Raw genomic sequence first — 27,583 nt, forward strand, 5'->3', positions numbered from 1 at the left:
TGTTGGTTAAATCACATTTGGGATTGTGCCAGCCTAAACTTGATGAGATGAGCTGATAAAAATCTTCATTTTTAAAAACAATCATCAACTGTATACAGTTGAATCCTTAAGGAAGCGATACACAATTGAGACTTATGAAAGGGATGCATCTACTTGCAAGCAAAATAATTGTTTTTGTACGGCACAGCAGTACACCATTCTAAAGCCGCCTCCAGACAAAAGAGAAGGATAGGAATCTGGGATAACCCTTCTTGCACTATCGAAAAGGTTCTCAAGTTGATTTAACATACTCGGAAGATAGATTCCGAATACATGGCACCGCCCATTTTACGTCCCCTCTCATAAACGAGACTAAGACATACGTTTCTTGCCCAAGGACACACAGAAAAAGAAAAAAAAAACAGTCTTGAAGTTTAGACTTGAACTCAGTATTTATGTATTCACAGTTAACCGTGCTTACCTCTGAGACACGCCGGTTATTTCCCTTCTATGCAAATCAAATAACAACAGCTATATTATCTTCCTATTTTGATATATTTTTATCTGCTTATAACGATACTGTTAATATTTACATTTTGCCTCCTTTGTTTTCAGCAAGGAGCCAAATTCGATTTTACACCAACCATATATTTCGCTGGTACCCAACCTAAAATGGTAATCCAATAATGAAGATGGGCATCGATTAAAACATGTGTCTCACAATTAGTTGTATATCAGAGCACGCAGGGCCAGATTAAGGCCTTTGGGGGCCATGGGCACAGCCAACATAGGGGCCCATAGCTATCTTGCCTTGTCCATAGATATGGTTACAGTACTATTAACAACACTGCCTGTGAAATCAGATGATAATATACGGGGCCCCTTGAGCCTCTGTGTCCCTGCCTGTGAAATCAGACGATAATATACGGAACACCTTGATCCTCGTGGGGCGGGGGGGGGGGGGGGCTAGGCACGTTGCCTACTTTGCACTATGGATAACCCGGCCCTGAGAGTACGTAGCAGAGAGGATAAAAAGCAGAGAACCAGAGTAATGGGTGTGGTGCAACATGAGGAAAGTGTGCAGAGAAGATGGCGCTGAAAAAAAAAACACTCGACGAATTTCAACAGGGAACAAAATATAAAGTTCGCTTGTTTCAACAATCAGTGATAAATATAATCGCATTCAATTTATAATATTATTACTTTCACTTTTGAATTAAAAAGAAATGGAAGAAATTATACATTTCCGTATGCTAAAAAGTATGTCCTAAGCTGCTTAATCAGGCACATCATGAAATTGTCATGACGTCGTTAAGGTTAAGGTTATAGTGACATAGAAATAACCACGGGCTAGAGCATTTGGAACATATCGTCTCATTCGATGTTAGTCGAAGAACTTCTAGAATGCGATATCAAATTCCATTAGGTACATCAGTGGTATATTTCTAATGTGTGGGAGTAAAGGCTGAGGACATTTCAAATGGACCTTTAATTAGTTCCATGTATTTATGAGAATTATTGCCTTTCATTAACCGAAAACAGTCATCATAAACATTAGCAAGGAGCCAGCCATTCGCTTGCTTTGTCAGCTGATTTGAACTAAGTTTGCAAAGGTTTCTTTTTCCAAGGACTCAAATAAGTTTTTTATTCATATTTTCACTTGACCTGGCCATAATGTGAAGTAAGAGTTTGGTATGGCCCCGCAGCTGTCAACTCTCGTGCAACACTCGCAGCTGTCAACTCTCGTGCATAGTCTGTCACCATTTGCCTCTTCAAACTTCTAAAAATGCACTGAATCGGATTCGTCCGAAATTTGGTAAGTCTCTTCATATTTTGTACAAACGAGGCCAACCCTCCGTCAAATATGCCGCCATCACTAAACAAAACCCACCTTAAATGACTTTTCAAAAACTGTTTAAAATAATGTAATCAAATTTAACTGAAAACACTCTGGCATCGAGGCTATTAATTTGTACAAATGATGCTCATCTGCTATCAAATACAACTACCATTACTAAGAAACAGAAAAATCTTTAAATGACTCTTCAAAATCTGCTCAACATAATTTGACAAATTTTATGCAAATACCATGGCTTTAATGACTTTTAGTTTTATAACTAAGCTGATCTGTTATCAGGCTTATATGGCTTCATTTACTAAAAATTAAAAAAACCTAAACTAACTTTATCTCAAAAACGACTCAAAATGTTTTATACAAAGCACCCTGTCATAAGAGGCGTTCAGTGCTGTACAGATGATGCCGATCTGTCAGCAAATATGGTTGATGTTACTAAAACTAACCAAACATTAACTTATTTTCAGGAACCGGTAACAGATTTGGATCAAAGATTAAGCATCCTGGTATTAAGGCGTTTCATATTTGTAGAAATTGGGCTGATCTATAATTAGATATGGACAATGTTTCTAAAACAGAAAGCCATTCAGTCAGCTTTATCTTAACAACCGCTAAATAGACTTTATCCAAATTTACCGCATGTATCCTGGAAGAAAGATCTTTCAGAAATGTATAAACGATACTGATATGCAATCAAATACGGATGAAGACAAAACATAAAAACAGAGACCTTGGTCGGCTTAAGAACAGAAGTCAATGGCCATTCATCACACACTAGCATAAATATATTTTGTTTAGTATCAACCAAAATAGCCATGATTTCATTGATTTTACTTTAAAATGAAAACCTAAAGTAACCATTCATTGTTCATTGCCTGAAACAATTCCTTATTTTGGTGTTAGTCAAGGCACATCATCGAGTTGTTATAATGTGAATAAGGTTATAATGATTCAGCAAGTTATAACTCGATAATTGTTGTTCGATATGACCCACGATAGACGTAGACTATGCATGTCGGTTCGTGAATACCACCATCTGGATTTCCTCTTTGATTTTATACAGTTTGCTTAGAATCTCCATCTGAACAAAATTTCTATGAAGTCTTTCGAATATCAGCATATTTTGTTTTAATTAGTGTCCTTATCAGCTTGAATGTCCAAATTACGTATGAGTAGTATAGGTCCACATAGATAAGATGATGTAAATAAACAGAAATAGCAAATGTATTTTGGAAAGGAAACTGGTAAACTTGTAGATTCAAGTATATATAGCGATTACCTCTTCAATGTGCATCAATTGCATGGGTATGATCTGTTTCTAATATTTTACGAACCTGATTTTATCCCTGTAGACATTTAGCTTCCATATCTTTTTTTTTATTTCAATAAAGTTTGATAGTAAATCATACCGTTCAACGAATTTGGATGAATTTTTGACGATAAATAGATTTTGAGCGTATTTTATAGGGTTATTATCCTTGACCTGATTCAGCCTTACTGCCCTATGGTTGTCAATCGACATGCATGTATACTAACGTGTGCGTGTGTGTGTACATGGCATTACAACACTTTGAAGTCTACATTAGTTCAGCTCCTTCTCCGATTATTGTGTTTAGTGATCACAACCCCTGTACTTTCATCGGCAAGATGAAAAACAAAAATCAGAAATTATTAAGGTGGATTGTGTTGCTGCAGAAATGTAATATTGACATCAGGCACATTAAGGGAAAAGACAATTTAATAGCAGATGCACTTTCACGCGTATAGAAATATATTGTTTCGTGTATACTTTGTGTCATTCATAAGATTTCATCTTATAATTTTTTACCACATGTATATTTGACTAATAGCAAAAAGAAAGCTTTATTGAATAAATCTTTTTTTCTTTATGAGGGGAAGTGTTATGTATATTTAATTTAATTGTTTGTTTGTTAGCTTTAAATTATTTTTAAATTTCATTACATGCTATTGTAATGTAACATTGTGTGCTGGATCTTGTCCAAAATTGATTGAATTCATTTCTGCTTGACCTGATTGACTTTTTTATTTTTTTAAAAGTTCTTTTTATGTCAACAACTAATATATAGCTAAATTATTCTCTATGATTATGAGCTTAATATCAGCATTATTATTTCTAGAAGAAGTAAATATGTTTATTTGGGTCAGGGTTTTTGGGCTTTCCTAAGTGAATTTTACAGGTTATGGATTTAATTTGTAAACATCAGGATCATTCTAGAAGGTTATTTTCCATTAGGTAATTCTTTTAATATAGAAAATGCTAATTGTGACCTGAGGTCAAGTAGAGAACTATATAATCTTGTAACTGTGAGGACTTGGTCAGTCGTGCTTTAACATCTAGCACTTTCAAGTTGTATTATATACTGTGACCAGTATTTTTATTTATTTCTGGTTGGAATCTTTTTTTGTTCAAATTATTGAATTCAAGTGATTATTTTCTCTTGAAATACAAAAGTGCTCTGATAAAATTCTTGGATAGAGACGTTTACTGAAATTTATACTTAATTCAAACCTGTAATTATATTACTGTGATTCAACAAAAGACTGTTGACACATCAGCACTCCATAAACTACGACAGACACGTCATTGACTTCAGTTTTTGATATTTTTCTGGACTTTTACTGAATTTTATTCAGGACATTAAATTATTAGGACTTATGTCTGTAATTCTTTGATTATTTTGGGATTTAATTCGCAATACCGTATTATGATTCAGATAAGGGTCAAAACAGTAGAATGTTTTTTAAAATATGGTCATCGTCATATTGCTCTTCTGCAACCTTGTTGAAATGAAGCTTTTCATGAAATTTAGATGAAATAAACACAAACTGTGGATGATGACTTCTCCGCCCTTGCAGAGTCGGCACATTAATGTTTTCGGCCCATAACGAAATTCGGCATACCCAAACTGACCCATAACGTACTCGGCCTACGATTTCTATAACATTAATGTGGCTGTAGTATATTTTTTTTTTCAACGGTCATTCAATTTTTTAAACTTTATACGTTTATTTCAACAGTCATATACTTTACAACAGAAACATAGCGAAAAAATCATACTCTCAGATTAGTTAACTTATATAATTTATAATCAAAATTTTGAAACTGCCCTTATCCTATCATTCTGCCTATTTTAACTGAGTTCAAGGAAGCACGTGTCTGTTCTACTACTTGTGAATATAAACACTTGTTGACACGTATGAATCTGATTACAGTTGCACCTCCAATCTGTGCACCGTACATTTTGTATCAACAATAAATATTTTCCATGTTCTAAATTTCAAATTTAAATGTCTATGTCATTGTAAGCTGCTATGCTAATTAAGTTAAAAAGATTATTGTTTTCAGAAAAAAGATAAAGAAGCAAGCAAGCATTTCTAATTCTTACGCATTTATTTTTATAGTATAAAATTTGTATATTTGCCATATCTTTTTTTCTTTTCTAAATATTAACCGTACTAAAATATTTTATTTATATAAATTTATTATCAGCAGTAAATATTCGACATTCTTTTTTCTTGACCCACGTTTGTACCTGTAAAAGTCCAAAGGATGAATAATTTTTGTCTGGAATTTAAACATAAAATAACATTTAAGGTACCGAGCATTCAACAATGCGATTGAATTGATTTGGTTAAGATATATTATTATTAAATTGTAGAACAAGTAATATTTAATTTTAATCTGAGTAAATGAGCTTGAGCTAACGATCAGGATGGCATACACTTTATAAATCAAAGAGTAAACAGTTGACAACAAGAAAAAAAAAATCAAAACGTGCTTATATTTTTACTTTTTATTGCAGTGATTAATAACAATAAATTGTTTGCTATTTGTTATTCAATAACAACAGCTGTTACGAAGCCATCCAAGATCAAAATAAAGGCCGACTTTCTTATGGGCCGACTCCGTAATGGGCCAATTATGTTATGGAGAGATTTCTTAATTAAAGGTAAGGCCCGAATCTGTAACGGGTTAACTTTGTTACGTGCCGACTCCGTTCTGGGCCGATTATGCTATGGAGGGATTTCTTCATTTAAGACATGGGCCGAATCTGTAATGGGTCAATTTTGTTATGGGCCGACTCCGTTCTGGGCCGAGATCCCCAGGGAACCGTTTTAAAAGTGTATAAAATATATCTGGCACTATAATTACGATTGAGAGTTTATATAGTAATCACAGTGTGGGTATAAAGTGTGAAAAGGACTCGTTTTCGCGAAAAGGACTGTTCACTTTCGCGAAAAAGACTTACCTTCCGCGAAAAGGATCAACGAAGTTTTTAATAATAGTTTCAATCGAGATTTATATCACAAATGAAATAGTTTTGTGTAGTAACTCATTTTACATAGCATTCAATATATCTTTTTCATTGTAAGGTGTTAATATGTTCTTTTTGAGAAACGGGTCCTTGTCGCGAAATAGACTTATTGTCTGCGAAAAGAACCCATACAGTTTTTACTAACACTCTCGATCGATATTTCTATTTCATAAATGAAATTATTTTGTGTATAATAATAAATCCTTTAACATATCATTAGCGGTCCCGTTTCGCGAATAGAACTAAACATCTGGAAAAAGGACCCAGTGCATTTTTACTAACAGTTTCAATCCTTATTTATATTTCATGGATGAAATAAATTTGTGTATTAACCCATTTTACATAGCATTTAATATATGTTTTTTATATAAAGTTTTAAAAATAAGTCCTTTTCGGGAAAAGGTCCCGTTTTGCGAAAAGGACTAACCGTCTACAAAACGAACCCAGTGGTGTTTTTATTTTCATTTTCAATCTATATTCTATTTCATAGACGAAATTAATTTGTGTAATAACTTAATCAGTATTGTATGAAGAATTTTTTTTATACATTCAATATTATAGTAACCTCAGAAATAGTCTATAACCTAACCGACATGAACTCTAAGTTATCTTGTTTTGTGTATAACTCATTTTACTCAGCATGTAATATTTCTTTTTCATATATAGTGTGAAGTTAATAATATCTCAGGGAACAAGAAAAGGACATGTACATTTCATTGATAATAAAAGAAGGACAATCACACATCTGATAGCTGGGATCAAAAGAAAGAACGAAAAACACACAAAAAAATCAAACAAAAAACTGATGAATTTTTAATTCAGATTTAATTAAACAGACTTTATCTATCTACCACCCACCACAGGTAAGGTGTTTTTTGTTTACCCGGGTCTGAGCAACCATTTTATACAGTATGTATTGAAAACAAACACAAAGAAGACTTAATGGCTTTACTCTTGCTCGTTTAATTAGAATTACAATTATCGGCTTTTCAAGATCAAAGTACAGTGATTGACTACGGACACATCTGAAATGATTATCACATTTTTTCTTTTCGCTTACATCACATCTTGTTAAATTATTAAATCAATTTTTTTTCTGGCAGTACAACACAGAAGTACTTTAAGAAATGAATGATCATTGTAAAACCTTGAAAGCTGTGCGATGAATATGTTACTGTCTGAATAACAATGAATTCTTATTTAAAAAATATGAGGTAATTAAAAAAATTAATTTATTTCCAGCGAAATGCATGACTTCCCAGTATGAAAGAAGACTGTTTAAATACAGATTACAATAAATCTTAACAATTTCCAGGACCACTTTAAATTTGGGGAAAAAAATAATTGTTTTGGTAGACTTTAAGGCCGATTTATTTCGCGGCAAATATCTATCCACCAACCCACCAGATTATTTAGTTTGACTGATAAATCTTCTTTTTTAGTATTGTCTAAATAATTAATAATGTTACCAAGAAAATCTGCAAACAAATGAGTTACTACACAAAATAATTTCATTTGGTTGCTAGTAAGTTTACTTGATTGTATGTTTTATTATCGAATCTGTTCGTAAAGTAGAGGATTACGAAAATTAAAGGAAATTTTACAGGAAAGACCATCGGTGATATATATATATATATATATATATATATATATATATATATATATATATATATATATATATATATATATATATATATATATATAAACATTTTACCGGAACAAAATTAATACGAATTGCAAACATACACTTTACAATTATTTTTATATTTATATTGAGATTTCAAGATCTACAGTACATGTCATGAATATTCCAAGATTGCTGTGCATTGAAAGTTTTATATTCTTTAAAGGAAGATTAATATACATGAGAAGTAGTGCTAGTGAGTAATGATTTATATGCCCTCTGCTTCCGACGAAGTTCTTCTTTCAAATTGTCATAGTCCTCGGCCGTATACTGTTTAGCTGATTTTGGCTGAAAATAATAATAATAATAATAATAACAATCACTATCATCACCATCACCGTCATCACTACTGCTATCAGATCATCAGTTTACAAAAAAATCTTACCAAACTGTATAAGAACATTTTACATCCGGGTATTTTAAAGTGATCACTTACTTTTCTGACGTGAACACGTGGTCTATACTGGCTTCATGAATCATCAAGTTTAGGACTTTATTTGTAGCTTCACACTGGATATTGTTCTTAAATAATGTTATTAAGGATTTATTGATTGGTTCCATTTAAATAATTCAAAACACTTATATCGACTATTTAATAACGTTGCATTTTTTTTTTTACAATTGCAATGTTCCATGTGGTAAAAACCAAGTCTTTCACCACATCGAATGATGCAGTCCTTGTAAAGGAGACAACATGTAATACCTAATTATGTTAATAAAGAAACCACATTTACAATAAGAAATAAATCATCCCGAATGTAAATTTTGTTAACATATATGGCTGTTTTGATAGATAATAAAGATCAAAAACACAATTTCTGGGTCGGATTTACATCCCATAATCCAGATAGGGGTCGAAGGGGCATTACAATATACACCATATGTCTTGAGTTGTTTAGAAGTTGTAGCATAAGGAAATGAAAACAAATTAAAACAGGAGAATTTGCAGGTGGATATTTCACTTTACATTTCGAAAACTTATTGCCATCCAACATCACAGAGGAAAGTTAATGAGTCTGAAAGATACAACGGTTAATTTTTGCCATTAACACTGATCTCAAAAGTCCATAATTTAATATACATATTGTTTTTGTTGTTTAACCTTTCACCACTGCGTTTGGGAAACAGGATTCTGCGATTGGATTAAAATCAATTTCATGTTAAATTCTCACAAACAATTTGAGTTTACGCTAATGATGAGATAGCGTGGTGATGTCATATTATTTTGTACTCATTTACACTACTTTCTCATGCCAGAGACCCGATGCCAACAGTGAATACACGTTACATGTACTATAAATCAGAAGTAATTTAAAAGCAGTACCAAAGCGAAAATGAAAAGCATTGGAACTAAAAATTGGTATTGCGATGAAGTAACAAGTAGGGGTATCTGCCTGACCAAGCGGTGTCAAACCCTGGCGCGATTCCCGCTAGAGTTCACAAGTTTACCCCAAATTTCCAAAGACTTCTATACAACTTCAATTGTAAATTAGAAAGCCCGACGTGTCCACTCTATACATAAATTTTACTGTAATCAAATGCAAGACCACAAATCTCACAACTTGCAAAATATACATCAACCGCACATCTGCATGGTTTCTCTTCATCAACTTTTGTGTACCGTCAGCAGTTCACGCCGTATAAACTATTCAACTATGCGCTAACACAGGGGACTATTTTAACTACGCCACATTAGGCCAGTCAATTCATGGTTTCAAGGCACACTTCGTCAGTACAAATGCATCGCATTTGCCACCATGACGACATAAACGGTATCTGCCGAGTCCCTTCTTATTGATTCAATTGTGTAATTGACCGGTTTCCTACCGTAAATTTTGCCACTGCAGTCACACCACCAATGTACACCACTAGATTTGAATAGGGACTATGGTAATACAGGGACACTCATTCGGTTTTGACCTGAATTCACTACTAGTGAACCATGGCACATGGCATCATGGAAACTCACTAACACTTCACTTCGTAAAGTTTGCTCCTCATAACTCGCTAATTATTTCGGGCTAGGGAATATTTTCCATTGCACCGAATTCCAATAATCAAACAAGTAATCGCACAAATCTAACAATTCCTTAAAATGGAGCGCTAAAGCCAAATGCGCATACTCCAAATTTATTACACTATCAACTCAGAACTTTATGAATTAAATAATAGTTGCTGATATTCGTCTTCGTCCACCTGCCCCTGTAAAGTTTTCATCTGCATAACTGATGTATTGTAGAAGACTGTGCCTGAAAGGAAGCCTCAAGGAAACATCATCTAACCACTAGATATCTGATTGATTTGTTTTGGGGGCTGTTGTTTGGATTCAGTAATAATTGCTGGTATGTATTTCCTTTTATTGGTGTAATGTGAACATATTTGGCATGCATTTCCTTTTAGCCGGTACAGTATAATGTGAATAGATTGGTATGAATTTCCTTTTAGCCGCTATGGTGTATTCTAGACAGTTAAAGTGTTTAATGAGTTTTTTTTGTGTGAGGTGTTTTAGCACATTATAAAGAGTAGAGTATAATGAGATTGTTAACCCTTTTATAACCAAACAAAAAAAATAAATTATTTTATTTAGTGTACTTCTTTTTCATAATGCTAGTTCGAAAGGAAAATAAAATGAAAATGATAAATGTTTTATTTGAGCTATTACAGGAGAAACATTTATAGAGATAGATGGGGTGGGTGACTGTGACCTATTTACCCGTCGTCTGTAGGTGAAACTGAGAGGTATGAAGAGGGAACACCTAGATGACAACGGTCGCCATATTCGTTGCTCGCTTTTCGTAGGGTTCGCTGAAAAAGAAAACTGAACGTTAAAACTCAAGGTGAAAAATTATGTCATTCAGAGCGTATATATGAAGAAGAAAAGTTCAAGATAACGGTGACTAAACACCTACCTACTTATTTTCAAAGTCATTGCCTTATACTTATTTAACTATCAAATAAATCCACATGCAGAAAAATTTGCTTAAACTATGAATAACAAACTACACAGGATAAATATATGAACAAAATAAAAACATAAACTGTAACATAAATATTGATTGCATTTTAGAAACTAGTAATTGATGGGGACAAACATAACAAATCACGTTGTAAGGTTTATAGACAGTGAAGGTTGATTCTGCAATATAACGTAACTAAATTTGATGTTACCAGTTAACTTAGATACTTTTTCTTCAAATTAAACAAGTTATAAAATTATATTTTTTCTCATACCGAAGAGAAAGAATTAAAATTAATTGAAATTGGTGATTATCTGCTTCTTAATAAAATCTTGCAGATATTGATCGGAAATGTTTTCGAAGTCGACAAGTTACAATGGCACAATGTATCATGAATCTCGTGACAATTTTAATAAATGAAAATGTCATATAAAATTGAAATATTATCGCTGTTTCTATTCACTCAAGTATTTCTTTCCAACTAAGTACTGTCATTTTTTATAAAAAGAACACAAAACAACAAAAACAACCAAAATAAAAAATCACCATGTACAGATCTTTGTTTATGTACAGTCGAGATAGTTGTCAAAATATTGCTAAATTTATTACGAAATTCTTTATCATTTCAGTCATAAATGTGACTGTCGGTTGCATTATATCTTTTATGGCACTGATAGTTGCATTGTACTTTTTTATGGCACAGTCTGACAGTTGCATTACATTTTGTATGCCACTGATAGCTGCAGTGCATTGATTTATGACACAGTCTGACAGTTGCATTACATTTTTTATGCCACTTATAGTTGCATTACACTTAATTTATGACACACTCTGACACTTACCTTACCCTTTTTTTATTACTGACGGATGCATTACATTTATGGCGTTGATAGTTACCTTATGGTTCAGAAGTCAGAACTGTGACTTTACTTTTCTAAAAATATCGACTGATAAAATTAAATGAAAGATGACTGAACATAGAAAAATCAGAAGCTACAAAGTTCATGTGTCACTAAATTGATATTGGTTATTGAATTTGGTTTGTATTTTGAGACCTGCACGGAATATGTGAGTGAGTACAGTTATTTAATAATTATATGAGAGGGGCGTGATGTTAATACATTTTAGAGCGACCTGCTGGTATTATTTCGTTGTATTTATTTGGAACATATTATTCAACAAGTTTCATATTTCATGAACACGAGACTGGGTTTCTATATGTCGCATAACTAGAAAGACTACACTATTGAATAACTTTGCTGATGTTATTTCACAGTGGCCTATACGATATTTATGATGGGTGTTATGTCAGAATGTGACGTGATATTTTTCATGGGACCCTACTGTATTATGTTTCAGTGTAACATGCATATTTAGTGACACTGATGAATTTTATTTCAGTGTGATATTCGATGTTTGTGATGTGACCTTACTGGGTGTTATGACACAGCGTGACATACAATATTTATCACGTGACCTTACTGAGCGTTCTGTTGCAGTGTGACATGTGATATTTATGATGTAACATCATAACGCTTATCAGTAGGACCTTAATTTGGTAAAGAAAAACAAATCACACTTGTTAAAATCAGCTCTAAAATGTGCATTATTTGCATTAATTATAACAAAAACAATTAACCTTTCATGTTATTATAAACTACTTAATCATTATAACAACAATTTAATATATATTATAAGCACTATTAATATCAATTTTAAAATATGGTTATGAAGTAGTCAAAATGTTAATCTTGGACTTACATGTTTTCCATACATGTCACTCGAATGGTGATCAGGCTGCAAGCTAGTGATTAAAAATAAATTTTATTGCTATGTTTCTCTAGAAGTGTTAGTATGTTTAATAAGCAATTAAAGCCAATTTTTATAATCTGGTTGATTCATTGATCAACAGACAAATACATTAAGACAGAGAAGTAGGTACGTAAGCAGGACATGCTGGCATGCAGATTAGTAGACACAAACATTGAATGAAAGGATGTCAGATACACATGGATAAATAAATAAATAACACTTATATATATATATATATATATATATATATATATATATATATATATATATATATATATATATATATATATATATATATATATATATATATATATATATATATATATAATCCAGATTCATTTATCAGCAGATCAGATTCACACCAATACAAGGTCACATATTCTATTTACTTTTTGACTCACCAATTGCATTTCAGCGTTCATATTTTATTAAAGTGTAAAACATCTTCCAGAACATATCACAACCAATGATAACTCTTCCAAACTGGCAACACAACGCTTCATCTGATAATCAACTTAAAATAAGTGGATGCAGAATTTTAAAGGTAAGCAGAACATGAACTTTGATCATTGCCTATCATGTCGGAGATCTCGATTTTAATTGGATATACAGGGGATCTATTTTGGGTAAACAGGCAAGCATTAGTTTTCCAAAAAAGCTTAAAGCCAAAGCTACATTTATTTCAATCTCTGGTGAGAATTTTTATATATATATATATATATATATATATATATATATATATATATATATATATATATATATATATATATATATATATATATATATCTTAGTTAATTTAACAGAAGATTAGAAAAATATCCATGTTCTCTAATAATAATAATAATACTAATAATGCTTTTTGTAATAAAGCATGGTTATATTTCTGATTTCTGTGACATGAACTTATTTTTCTATGCATTACCCGGTACATGGACAGATTTGGTTTTTCATGTATATATATATATATATATATATATATATATATATATATATATATATATATATATATATATATATATATATATATATATATATATATATAAATAAAGAGAGTGAGAGGATATCTACATTTCCTGAGTATATATAAGGAAATATTTCGCGAGTGACGTAGAAACATTGTATTGTCACAAGTATCTGATCCACCCGTAACAATGCAAAATGTTAACATTTCACAATGATAATATTTCCTTATATCTACTGAATGTTTTCATCCGACATTTAGTACAAGCCTTGCGCGGACTGGTATATTGAATAATAACTGCAGAACACGACAGAAGGCTTCAAAGTCTTCAGAGTGTAACATCTTTATACAAAAGATTTCAAATGATTGTGAGTTTACTTCTAACGATTTTGATTTCTTTTTTCCTTTATTTCTGCATCCAGACGTGGATTTTGTTTGTATGTTGGCAAGCTTTCATTAACAGACGATGCATCAACATTTTGATTTTTACTTTATGTTGTTGTGCAAGCGACACTAATCAATGCCCGATTTCTCGAGCCTTTTCACCTGTGATTATGATGACAGTTAAATTGCTAATTAAACAATTGTATTATTACATGCATTCAAGAGGGAATTTTATCGTTTGTCGATGCGTGTAACAGTTATAGGATACCATATGGGTTACTGAATATTGATTAGGAACAGGTCATTTTAATTTGGTCACTAGCAATTTGCATAATTCACGTGGGCAATTAATTATAAAGAATACAAAATTTGAAGCCTGCGTTTTGATGTTTGGAGTTCATTTTTATAAATTATTGACGGGGACGGACTAATATGCGTAAGGGCAAATATGCTTCCTAAATGGAAAGTAGTCACAAAAACGCAGTCACCACTCTACTGATAGTGGTATTCCCACTTTGTTGATATAACTTTATACCACTGATATTTTTCAATATCTCATTATGAAATATCTAATGATACTGAAGAAAAAAAATGTTATGACATTTCTGACGGATAAGACATGGCCCTTTAAAAGCGTATGCAAATGTAAAGTTATATTGGTGTGTAATAAAAAAAATAGCAATTTAATTCAACACCAGCCTGCATTCACACCTTCTTAGCCAACCGAAACTGACCTTACAAAATATAAAAATAACAATTTAATTAAATAACCAACCTGCCATTCAACCTTCTTAGCCAACCGAAACTGACCTTACAAAATATAAAAATAACAATTTAATTAAATAACCAACCTGCCATTCAACCTTCTTAGCCAACCAAAACTGACCTTACAAAATAAAAATAATTCCCTGCATGTACATACATGAGGCTGTAAGTAAGTATTGCTATGGTTTGCCAGTCTTCTACATCAGCCAATCGGATGTGCCTTTTGTTTGGATTTTTGGTACATTTACATCCCAATGGCTGAACAACTTCGGAAGTTAACGGGATGCAAACAGTAGCTTCTATTTAAGTTATGAACAGCAAACTTCTGGTGATAAATTAAAGACTGCGTGAAGCCAACACTGATTATGTGATAAGGCGGAGATTTCCACAGCCAAGTCATATAAATCAAGGGAATAATATCGTGTGTTTGAGATGGAAACATATACTTTCAGAGAAGGAAAGTAAATCAGAATCAAGCTCCTGAAGTTCTTGATTACCATCTTAAATTCATGCAATGGTCAAAATATACAGACCAACAGTAAGTGGAAATTTAGACTTCATTTTTAAGGTGATTTTTATTTTTTATTTAAATTCAGCTGAAGCATGAGGCAGAAAGATATAATGCTATAAATATATAATTGCACTATTTTGCGTCAAGCAAGCAGAAAGCGACGGTATCTCTGCAGCAGTTCAGCCTTTTAGTCCCATGTTGACCGAACGTTTCTATTGCAGACAAATGAACAAGTCCATGGTTGCATCAGATTTCGTCACGAAGTTGTACGAGATTGCAAAACTAATGACCATACGATGTTTCTTTGTGTGTACGACTCACGGCTCTCTTTGTGGATTTACCCCTCCCTGTGTAAGATGCTTGATACTGATCTTTTGTAGATGATTACTCTCTTAATCTAAGCATATTTTACTGAACCGACCTTTAGTTATCACATGAATAAGTTAATAAAGCAGAAAATGCTACGCGTATACTCTCATACTGAATGGCGAGAGATTGCGAGAACATCATGGTTGATATTGTGGTTGTCAACTCCTATATTCGACTACAAGCAATTAGGTTTAAAGCAAGCGTTGCCCATCACCGTAAAGACTTGGAGCGCCATAACAAGAGTATCGATATTTATAGAGAAATACTAGATTATCATTCTTACGTCAAAACTCTAAACAAAGACATTTATTGGGTAATCTTCATTTTATCAAATCCTCTCCCAAACCTCTTGGACCACATGACCAAAATTAACATTTTTGCAACAATAAGTGTACCATGCATTGAATTTTGCACATTTGTATATAAAATCTTGGTGGAGGTTGTAAGAGTACGAAACATTTAAAAGAAATTATGAACAGAAAGGTATTAAATCTGACTTATCTAATGAAACATTAGGTCAACAATGACACTGAAGTGGTTGAATAAACACTACACAACAGACCAGATTTCGCCCGGAGCCGTTGCTCTGGAGGTGGGTACGACAGTGCTGTCCATGGGCGTCTGATCGAAAATCAAACCAAAGCAAAATTTCAATTTTTACGAGTAAAACGTTTGACCTAATAAAAGTACTAAACCAGGGTGATATAGATAGTATAAATAACAAGATTTATACATATTGTTACGACTCTTCATGTATGCACTGAAAATGAATCAGAAAACAAAAATCTTAAATTTTAGAATTAGCTTTAAGCTGAAACATTGAAGCGTATTTGACTGTTTGTATACAAAAAAGTTCAGTGATTGTTTCCTTTAAATATACTTCAGGGCCGATCAAAATGTTGAACAAAGGCTGTAAAGAACAAAATTACTCAACCGTTTACAATAATTGATGTGATTTGTCTCAAAGTAACGTCCTTTTCATTTATGCACTTCTCCCATTTTGCGAGCCATGAGCTGAAGACGTGCAGCTGTCTGTCACATGACAACATTCTAATCACTAGGTGATTTTGTACCCTTTGTTCTTCTCTACTTCCGTAACTGTTTCCAGGTACGTCATTTCAAACTTTTTTTTTTGGGGGGGGAGCAAAACTTGATGGTGGGGGGAAACTTGATTCATGCAAATATCAACGCGCTGGCTCAGGCTGAATAACAGATTAGAGAGATAGTAATAGCAGGGACGTCATTTCAATTTTTTCGGGGGGGGGGGGACTTGATGGGCTAGTTAATTTGCGTACATAGGTTACAGAAATTTTACAGCACATGCAAATTCGAGGGGGGGGGGGGAAACCCCCCCCCCAATGACGTATATGATTGTTTCAGGTAACGTATTTTTCACTTTTGGGAAGAAAAATTAAACTAGCTGCTAGCAGCCAAAATCTGGGCTGTTTGGTGGGTGATAGTATGGTTTTAACGACAAGTATTTGTGATGTCTACATTACAACCTTGCTTGTGTGCAGTGGCGTTATCCTGACGCAAAATAAAGTCACTCTTCATTAGGCCTGAATACGCCTTGCGAATAGGCGACATGACATGATTTAAAGGCAATTCTGAAGTTTTTGTCTGGTTCCATACATTGCATGTTCTCTTACTCTCAGGATAAAATTAGCGTCTCTAAGTTTCCAGACATCTATTGATCTTATTTTTTTAAAAATTACAGCATGCTACTTTTGTATCTGGGACTATTCGGAAATACCTCGACTATTTTTGCAAAGCTAAAATATGCCTTTGATGTATGTCGAGGCAGTAATTTACAGAAAAATCACACACTTTGCTCGCCGGAAACTTCTCCACAAAGAAAGAAACCCTAATCTATTTGGGCCACCTTGACTATATCTGCCAATTGATTGACTGTATAATTGACCGATAATGTTACGAATAGCAATAACTAGTTTTATCATTCGTAACTTCTCGGTCAATCCTTGTTTGGTAAAATAGCAAAAGTGGTACAAATAAGAACTATCGACATACATTCAAGGTGTGATCTGCTGCAGTGACCTCGAAGTTGCGAATGACATTAAGACGTTTTCAGGTATAGACGGGCCCATTTGTTGTTGATTTCTTTCTTTATAAGATACTGCATTTCTTCTAGAACTTTTATATCAACCCTCGTACCTATTATGTTCACTTTTGCTCTTTAAATGAAATGCTAACCCGGAAAACATTAGCTTATATGTCTGGAGTCTTAGCATCAACAATCGTCTCTGAATATAGCCTGGCACCCTTCAATAACATAGCAAATCTATGCGATTTTTTAGTTTAGTTTAGTTCTGTTTTGCCTAAACGTATTTTGCTTGATTATTTTATTTTTTTTGTGGAGGGGGAGGTGGCGTGGGGTTGTATATTTATTTTACATTATTATTTCACCTACATATTCTGCGAGGCAAAATTACCATATATTATGTGTCTTGGTGAAGGCGGTAGAGTATTGTTGACCTGTTTGTCCGATCTTGAACATGATCAGAAGTTTCTTGTCCTAAAATTGGTCGGGAAGAAATGTGACCATCAAATACTAAATGTCGTTTACTATTTTATAATTTCAGTATGTTATGAAAACCGCTAACACAATCAATTTGGAACCAATTTCTCATTATTATCATGTCGATAAAACAAAGTCCTGTTTGAGTGCTTGTTAATGCGGGGATAACAGGACTTTTTAAATAAGAACCAAATTGTACTAATTGCTTCAATGTACACGTGCCATATGTTCTTCTTTTTTCCACCAGCTTTAAATAATGCGCCCTTCCCCCGAACTGTCAAAATGTTGCGGCCATTGTAAAATACGCAATGATTAAATCATATCTCCACAGTCCGACATGGAGATCTGACATAAACCGATAAAGTATATGTTTCGGTGTCCCTTAGCCCTCTCAGTCCACTTACCTTTAGTAGCCTATCAGATAAAGCGTTGCAAATTCGTGTTAGGGAGAGGTATCGTTACTAACGGTATGTTCCAAAAGTTGAAAGTTGTGATTTGGTTGTTGAACTACGACGTCAATAGAACATGACTTCTTATTTGTGTCCATCAGATCTCTACTTAGGACTGGAAAGATCTGATGTTAATCAGACTGATAATATATGTAAATACTTATAATATATAATGGTGTGTGACACATACACTTTAAGAAGTCGAAATTTTTTATTGTAATGGAGTTTACACAATTGCTGTGTCAAACTGAGTGAATGTCAGTGCATCCTGAACCGACATAATGTCGCTCATTTATTCGAAAAATGAGACCAAATTACTGACAACCACTCAGTTGTTACTTCGAAGGAGATATATCAACTTCAGAAGTATTTCCAGACGTGCAAGTAACGCTACTTTTGAGATTATACGAGATTACATTTATACACAAGTGACAGAAACGTGAATCTACTCTGACAGATTTATCGTGTATAAGTGGATTGTATATGGTATATAACGTATGTACTCGCTTATAAGTCGACTTAACTGCACACAACAAAGACCTGGATCTGCTATAGCATACCACGCCTGCAGATCAGGGTCGATGTTATTTGTTCTGCTGATTATTCATAACAAACTGCATAGACTCAGATCTGCCGGCGTATGTGCAATTTGCAGTTGGACTCGTCTTATAAGCGACGGCAGCATGCGAATCAAGCCAGTGAGATAAACTTACTGTAAGGGTCAGATTCAGTTAAAGACCTGTTTATAATATGAAGTCAAATTGGTTGGACAAAAGGTAAAAGAAACTGGATAAACATTAAAAAAAATCCAAAATAAAGGGACAGCGTCAGTGTTCATACGAAACTGCATCCTTCTCTATTCGAGACAAACGCACAGACAAACATGTCGTTGAAATTGGAGGGGAGGGGTGAGTATGATCACTGTGCTAATCACTCCTATTATGAACTGGTCTTTTATATTAAAAAAAAATAAAAGTTAAGATTTAAATATATATAGTCAAGAACTGGGTCGTCATTAAACATCTGGTTGTGAATTTGACAAGCGTAAAATGTGTCGGATTTAACAGATTTATTTTGGCATTTTCCCAACTTTAGATTGGCACACTTTGTATAGATTTTCATTACTAAATTTATGATGTTATAACTTGAAATTGAAGTATGATTAAAGCTAAAAACAGATTTTGTAACAGAATATGTAAATTAAATACGATCGTAGTCGCGTTAAACAGTCGCTAAAAGAAACACAATAACAATAGTGTCACAAGATTTTGTAACAGAATATGTAAATTAAACACTATCTTAGTCGTGTTAAGCAGTCGCTAAAGGAAACACAATAACAATAGTGTCACAAGATTTTGTAACAGAATATGTAAATTAAACACGTCACAAGATTTTGTTACAGAATATGTAAATTAAACACCATCTTAGTCGCGTTAAGCATTCGCTGAAGGGGAAACACAATAACAATAGTGTCACGAGATTTTCATGCATACCACGGATTTAAATAAGCAATACTAATTACACAATACCAAAGAATTAATCAAGAAGGCATTCTTTTCATAAGGTGATAATACGTATAGATTTTGCCATAACCTGCAAATTTGTCACCTAGATTGTGAATTTGTGGTGCAATAGGCAATTTGTGGATTTTGGGGTAATAAATTAAGGTCCCGTAAACAAGATCAATATTTTATATTCTGAACCATGCTACAACCATAAACGTTTAACGGATAATAAATTACATATACATAAATCTCAGATTATGTGTTACATCAGTAGGAAGTTAAACAAATATTTAAGTCCCGGAAGTCATAAACTTGTCATTCGCTTGCAACAACGTTTTTTTCTTTCTTCATGTATATCTTTGTGGGCGGAGTTTTTTTGTTGTGCTTTGACTGGGCGGGGATGTGTCAACTGTTTTTTTTTTTTTTTTGGTGTGTGTGTGTGGTCAAACTTTGTGGGAGGAAAAATAAATATTTGAACACAGTTGCTTTGGTTTAAAGACCTTTCTAGCATGTTAGTCCACAGAAAGGACGAGGGGGCAATTTGATCTTTAAAACATCCAGTGTGCTCTACATATATAGCTGCAAGTCTTTCGTCCCTTTAATTTTGGCCTTGCCCAACCCACCTCAAAATTCACGCGGACGCCCATGCATTTTAGTTCATATGTTTTCCCAATGTTAAGTGCAACATTCAAAATGTCATGATATATTTAAAAAGTGATGCTATTTTCTCTTAAATTTGTTTAGAAATATTATTTGTGCCTATCTGTTGGTCGGTGTTAATCTACAAAACAACATAATAAAAAAAAATCATAAAATTAATACACTCTACAAAATGTCTGGCGCGTGTGAATATGACAGTAGCAGACGACTTACTTAGCAAGCCGAGGAGAGGAAGCGTCGGAACCTCCAAACTCAATGGTCTCGCCAACACCCCTTTTAGAACGGGATTTGGGTTTTATTACGACCGTTCTTCCAGGAAAAGGTTTCTTCAGTTCCTAAATAAAACATTATCATGCAAACAAAAAAAAAAATGGTTAGTGTTTATCATTCACATGTGAATATGATCTGAGCATATTTCATTTACTTGGGCGTTGACCGGTCCGGTGGCCTAGTGGTTAGAACTGCAGATATCGCAGCGATATGACTGAAAAAATGTTAAAGTTACGATTAAAATCCAAACATAAACACAAACGCACACGAACAGCGTTATGGAATTGTTTGGGTTTAGAATGGTCATACGTTTCACTCGCTACCTGACCGTGAATAATTACAAAAGCTTTTAGAATCAAAATCTCGGACATTTTTTTCTCAAAAGTAAATTCGCAAATGTTGTAGATCCGCCGAAACAAAAGTTTTCAAAATTTGCAGTAATATTTTAAATTTCGCACAATACTCGTTTCGTTTCACAATTTTTTATTGACGTCGAACACAAAATATGTAACAGAACTGGACCAACATTTTCACAACTTAGATGGCCTCCTCTTTAGATAACTGTTCATACAAGTGAAAGCACAAGATGAGTTACTGGTTAGACGATAGGACTTCCACGTAATTATTATACAACCTCCACGTAGTTATTATTGAACTCCCAAGTAATTATTATAGATCATCTACTTCCACGTAATTATTATACAACCTCCACGTAGTTATTATTGAACTCCCAAGTAATTATTATAGATCATCTACTTCCACGTAATTATTATACAACCTCCACGTAGTTATTATTGAACTCCCAAGTAATTATTATAGATCATCTACTTCCACGTAATTATTATACAACATCCACGTAGTTATTATTGAACTCCCAAGTAATTATTATAGATCATCTACTTCCAAGTAATTATTATACAACATCCACGTAGTTATTATTGAACTCCCAAGTAATTATTATAGATCATCTACTTAATTATTATAGAATATAGAATGACACCTGGCCGACATGTGGCATTATGTCCCACCCAGTCACATTATCCTGACACCTGGCCGACCAGTCCTAACACTAACCTCTTAATGCTGAGCGCCAAGCGAGGCAGCTGTTAGTACCATTTTTGTAAGTCTTTTGTATGACTCGGCCGGGGATCGAATCCACGACCTCCCGCATCAGACGCGGACACTCTAACCATTAGGCCACCGAAAATTATGCAGATGATACAGCTATTTAAAGAAGCAGAAAATCTGAGAAAACGTCAAGCACCAAAAGGGGAGAGAATCTGAACAAACAAAATATACATGAAAGAAGTATATGATATTTATAAAGATATATGGAAATATGTCAAAATTATACTGAAAGTAACGGATAGTACTGGCGCAAATTTTTCAGCTATATTTTATTACTTACCTCTGCATTGTAGCGATGAAGTTTGACTAGGTGTTTTGAGGAATCGTTTGTATCTCCAAACTTCCCGTGCCAGGCCGCTATCCGGTCTTCTAACTGCGTCAGTGCGGAGTCACTTATCTCTTCTTGTAGATGGCCCTGACTCTCTGATTGGTTCGAGGCGTCCGGTTTACTAGGAGTACTGGAATTGCAGTTCTTGTTTTCGCAAAGAATCCTCAAATCCAGACCAGATCCCGCTACATGATCAACGTTAGAATCAACTCCATTATATCCTTCTCCGTTGATAACTTTTTTCTCAGCGTCTGCGTCCGTCTTACCGCCTTCACCTTCCACGTTAATACTGCCGTCCACAACGGCGGAAGGTCTGGCGGCAAAAAAAGTTCCAGCGCTCGATCCCATGCTTGGCACTAGATTTTTCTTTGAATTAATAAAGTTCCTTGCCACTCCTAAGCCTGTCAGCGAACCACGTGACTGACCTCTTTTCGTGCTATCTCGCATACGAATAGTATTAAATACACTTCCGGATCCCCTTCCATCCATGGTCAATCCTCGTTTCATCGAATCTATTTTTAACTTTGTAATAGTGTCCTTGACCTCTTGTCTCTTATATTTATGTTTATCCTCTTCATGGCGTTTCTTTTCATCGAGTTTATACAGGAAATACCTCAAAAGCGGTAGTTCCTTTTGTTGTAACCATGACATCCTAAGTTCCAGTTTTTCGTGAGTCGTTGCCTTTATCATCTCGATGGAAGCTGGATTTCGTTTTTCAACCAAGCGCTCGAAGTTCCTTTGATCGAGGATAAATACTTCGGCCTCCTGTGTGCACTGCACAGTCTCAGCGTTTGAGCTCAATTTAAAGGTTATTTCAAGGTCACCTGTAAATTAAGTTCATATGTTATGTAATTTGCTTTGCTTCTGCAACAGGTTCTCAGATATTGGTATGAGATGGACTTTAATGTTGAATACTTTAAAACAACCGTCTCCCATGCAATAGCTGCTCGCTCGAACAACCTTTTTGTTGTTGGACTCTAAGCGTGAATGTAATGTGCGTTTGTTTCTACCTAGTATACATAATTAACGCTTATTTTTCACACTCGCTAATGAGTCTCAAATTTCGTCACTTTCCATGTTGTCATTTAAGTTTTGAAAATTCAAATTTTACATCACCCATGATAGATGCAGAAATTTAGTGAATTCCTTGTAAAGTTTATTTTTTCTTCGTTCTGATTTTTTTCTTTTTCTCGTATATAGAACAGTTCTGCAAATATCATCATGTAGATAATTTTGTCTTTGTTAAGGATTTTGTAAAGGGTCCATTTAATGGTTTGTTCTTTGAAGAGATCCCACCCTTCCCTTGTCTCCCCTGACGAACACATATGGCAAATGACAGTCACTTCAAGTGCACTGGCGCCAGTATAAGATACATTATGTCAGTGATTGATTCAAATAAATGCAAAAATCTGACAACAAACCGCGCAAAATTGGTTTTACTGACTAGCTTAACAACTCTGAGTCTTTGTTAATGGCAACCAAAAGAGAGAAGATGAACAATAAGCACACAGGAAGGCGTTGAAATGATACAGTCATGTAAAGTTTTGTACTTTCAACGCTTAATTTTCTTGTCTATTGACTGTCTTTACTTCGTTTTGTATTTGCCAGTGACAAATATTCATTTAGAGTCGAAAGCGCTTAGGAAAGTTTAAATAGTAGTTTTGCACTGTTCGTTGTTTGTTGGCTGTATGTATGTATGTATGTATATATATATATATATATATATATATATATATATATATATATATATATATATATATATATATATATATATATATATATATATATATAACAAAATAAGTAACAGAAGAGAGTGAGAAACAAGAAGCTTGGTAAAATTCAACAAATAATGTATTTCTCAAGATCACAAAGTGAAAATGTAAAACTAACTTATGCTATTGAAAATTCAATCCCAAATAATCATAGAATTACTAATACAAGTCCTATTGAATAAAGTTCTGAATAAACGTTAGTGGTATTCCAACAATTTCCAAATCTGAAGGTGTCGATGTGCCTGTAATGGCCGGTAGTCTCTAACGCTCGAATGTACTAATGGCCTGAATTGTAATGATGTGCCAACAGTCTTTTGTTGAATCACAGTAATATAACCCAAGGTTACCTTGTTTAAATTCACTATAATTCCCTGTCCAAGAATATTACTGAGCACTTTGTATTTCCAGAGAAGAAGAATTTGGAAAAATAATTAAACCCAAATCAAAATACAACAATGGTTCTGCTTGAAGATTTTACAGCACGAATAAATAATTTCTAAATAAACAACATTACATAAAATTAAAAAAACTAAGACACAAACGAAGAAACAGAATGTAGGCCACAAGTTAATTTCCAGAACAATCCAAGCTATAATTATACAATATTTGTTACTAAAATTATAATAAAGAACATGGTAAACATAAATGCCTTAACTCTGATAAGATAATGATCCTAATATTTAACCTATATTCACAGCGAAATATAAACTATTTATTAGTTGTTTACAAAATAAAATGAATCAATGAATCTGTTCAGGTAAACATAGGCAACGAACTAGATCAGTTAGATCAGTTACAAAACACAATTTGACATAACCCATGTCATGAATACAAAATCCAGACAAACTATGCAAATTATATATATAGGCATGTAGCCGCGCCAATACCAAAGGTAGATTTAATTTAGTCAGTGCCAATTTAGTCAGTGCTGTATTTGATTTTATTAAAACATCTCACGTAACTTTTACTACATTTTCCACTACAAATTTTGTTTTGAGAAAGTAATTATATCCTAAAATTATTAAGTATCCAGTACCATGTGTAATAATATATAATTATAAAAAAGCAACACTTTGGCATCAAATCCGATATCGTCGTATTTTGACGCATCTCATATTTCCGTGTTCACATTCAATTTGTTCCTCATTTACTATTCCAGCAACAGTAGCAGCTACAACAAAAATCATTACTATTACTCTAAATAAATATGCGCCATACGTTAATCTTAGTAAGGAAAGCGCCAACTCTCTCTTCACATGGGGGGTGGTGGAGATATTACATAAGAGGTCGTATTTGCACCTCTGCAAAATGCGCCAAAGTGCGGACATCATAGACCAAAATCTACCTTCGTATTATTATTTAGTCTGGTTCCCTGCTTAGTATGCTCCCTGCGTTGCCCTCCGCTATACTAGTATAGCGGAGGGCAACGCAGGGAGCATACTAAGCAGGGAACCAGACTAATTATTATTGGGTTCGCGTTATGCTCGAGCATGTACGATACTTAGCAGGTTTGGTTCCTGCAACTTACCTATAATTTCTATGGCTCCAATGACGCAAACCTCCATACTCCTGTGGGGCCGTTTCCTGTCCAAGTAGGGTGATTTTGGCCTTTGATAAGCCGGTTTCTTTTCTTCGGCTTTCAGTACTGCCATGTTCATTTCCCTGAAAATAATGTATACATTCAGGATTGTGCTGATGTGCCGATAGCCCTATACGTACATATGCGTATTTACATACTTGAAAATACATGCTCATTTGTTCACATTGGGTTCTATCTACTGGTTCTGATCTGGAGGTTTGCGGGTTTTTTGTTTGTTTTTATGGGTTTTTCTGGGGAGATTTTATTGGGGGGGGGGTGCATGAGAAGAAAAGGTATATTCCCTGATACATTGTTTAATATATATATATATATATATATATATATATATATATATATATATATATATATATATATATATATATATATATATATATATATATATATATATACACAAAGTTGTAAAAGTGTACATTGCACTCTCACAACTTAACAAGCAATGCTCACATGAATGGTAGGAACATGAAACTTTTTAACAACTTTTTGAGATGTCACTGCTTGTAAACTCTGCAGTGTCAATTGGACCGGTATGAAACGGGTCAGTTTCACAGGGGTCAAAGGTGAAAAGGTAACATTTTATTAGTTCTGATGACAGCAGTATATGGAAAAAATTCGAATCTGCTTTTCCACTATTTTTTCTTAATTTTGGTACAAAGGAATGAACGGAAAAAATCTATATTTTTCTTTAATTAAATTCAGCAGTTTTAAAATTATGTTGATTTTAATACCCTATTTTGAAGGCTTTTAAGTTCACCATACGTAAGTACATTTCAAAGACAATACTGCCTTATAAGGGATGTTGCAAATGGAAGAGCAAAATAGGCATAATTATCTTTATTTTCATATGTGGCATCAATATTAATGAACAATGTTATTGAAAGGAATTATACTGGATATGATAGAGAAAATGAATTGCGCAAATGTTTAATTTAGTCTTAAGGTTCTGACCTGGAGTTTCGCAGTTTTGCAATGGATTCAGAACTTGCATTGTGTATTTAAACAAACACCCACCTCCAAAAAACTAACAAACAAAATAAAAAACAAACAAAACAATCCTAACGCACATAAAACAATTTTTCCCCTGAATTTAGCTTGTTAAAAAAGAAATAAACGTGTATAATATCCTATGAATGGTTTAAAGAACTTAACAATTTTCTTTATTTTAATATCAGAGAGCCGTGGTTGCTCAGATGGAAGAATGTCTGACTCGCAATCCAAGGATCATATGTTCGATACCAGCCCATCGCCTGTTTGGGTCTCTCAGTGTGTCATTGGGAAAGGCATTTAGCTACCATATCCTCGACATGGTATAGCCAGTAGTTTGTTAAAAGTGGGGTTGAGAGTACACTTCAAAGCTTTCGGCAGCGTATCTCAAAAATGAGTGCTAGCTCTGCATGGTTAGTCTCTTTTTACGAACTTGAGAGGTAATTAATCAGAAAACGATCTGATAACTTTTAAATCTATTTTGTATGCTTGAAAATGTCAGAAGTGTACATCCAGAAGCACTGTGAAAATTCGTTTCTGTATCTCAAGGATGGGAAAAGTTAGTATAATTTGTAATAGTTTAAGTCCACTTCCCCAGTATTCAGAAGCAGTCGTTTTCATCAACTATCTGCGAAACTTTTGGTCTAATTTTGTTAAGCAATTTATGCGAAAAAGTCGTTTCAGTATTGTTAAATTTTTAATAATCGCGGCTATATTTGATGGCCGATAAGCATTTATAA

General features: G+C 33.7%; 1 protein-coding gene across 9 annotated transcripts in view; it reads right to left on the reverse strand.

The window, feature by feature from the left end:
• Positions 1-6,968: 6,968 nt before the first annotated feature.
• Positions 6,969-27,583, reverse strand: part of LOC149787647 (uncharacterized) — a 109,158-nt gene continuing 88,543 nt past the window's right edge. For 5 of the 9 annotated variants that reach the window (XM_089973833.1, XM_089973834.1, XM_089973837.1 and 2 more), the window contains exons 8-13: positions 25,791-25,924; positions 22,443-23,314; positions 20,978-21,099; positions 16,177-16,235; positions 10,569-10,660; positions 6,969-8,143 (exon numbers count right to left, since the gene is read on the reverse strand). In XM_089973833.1, coding sequence (XP_089829959.1) covers positions 8,027-8,143; positions 10,569-10,660; positions 16,177-16,235; positions 20,978-21,099; positions 22,443-23,314; positions 25,791-25,924 — 1,396 coding nt within the window. In that variant the 3' untranslated portion in view covers positions 6,969-8,026. Of the gene's footprint in view, positions 8,144-10,568; positions 10,661-12,573; positions 12,617-16,176; positions 16,236-20,977; positions 21,100-22,442; positions 23,315-25,790; positions 25,925-27,583 lie in introns of all 9 variants that reach the window. The other 4 variants (XM_089973839.1, XM_089973838.1, XM_089973840.1 and 1 more) reach the window with 4 other exon arrangements.

The sequence above is a fragment of the Sinohyriopsis cumingii genome, chromosome 11 (assembly GCF_028554795.1).
Source record: "Sinohyriopsis cumingii isolate HCF-2022 chromosome 11, ASM2855479v2, whole genome shotgun sequence".
Classification (NCBI taxonomy): Eukaryota; Metazoa; Mollusca; class Bivalvia; order Unionida; family Unionidae; genus Sinohyriopsis; species Sinohyriopsis cumingii.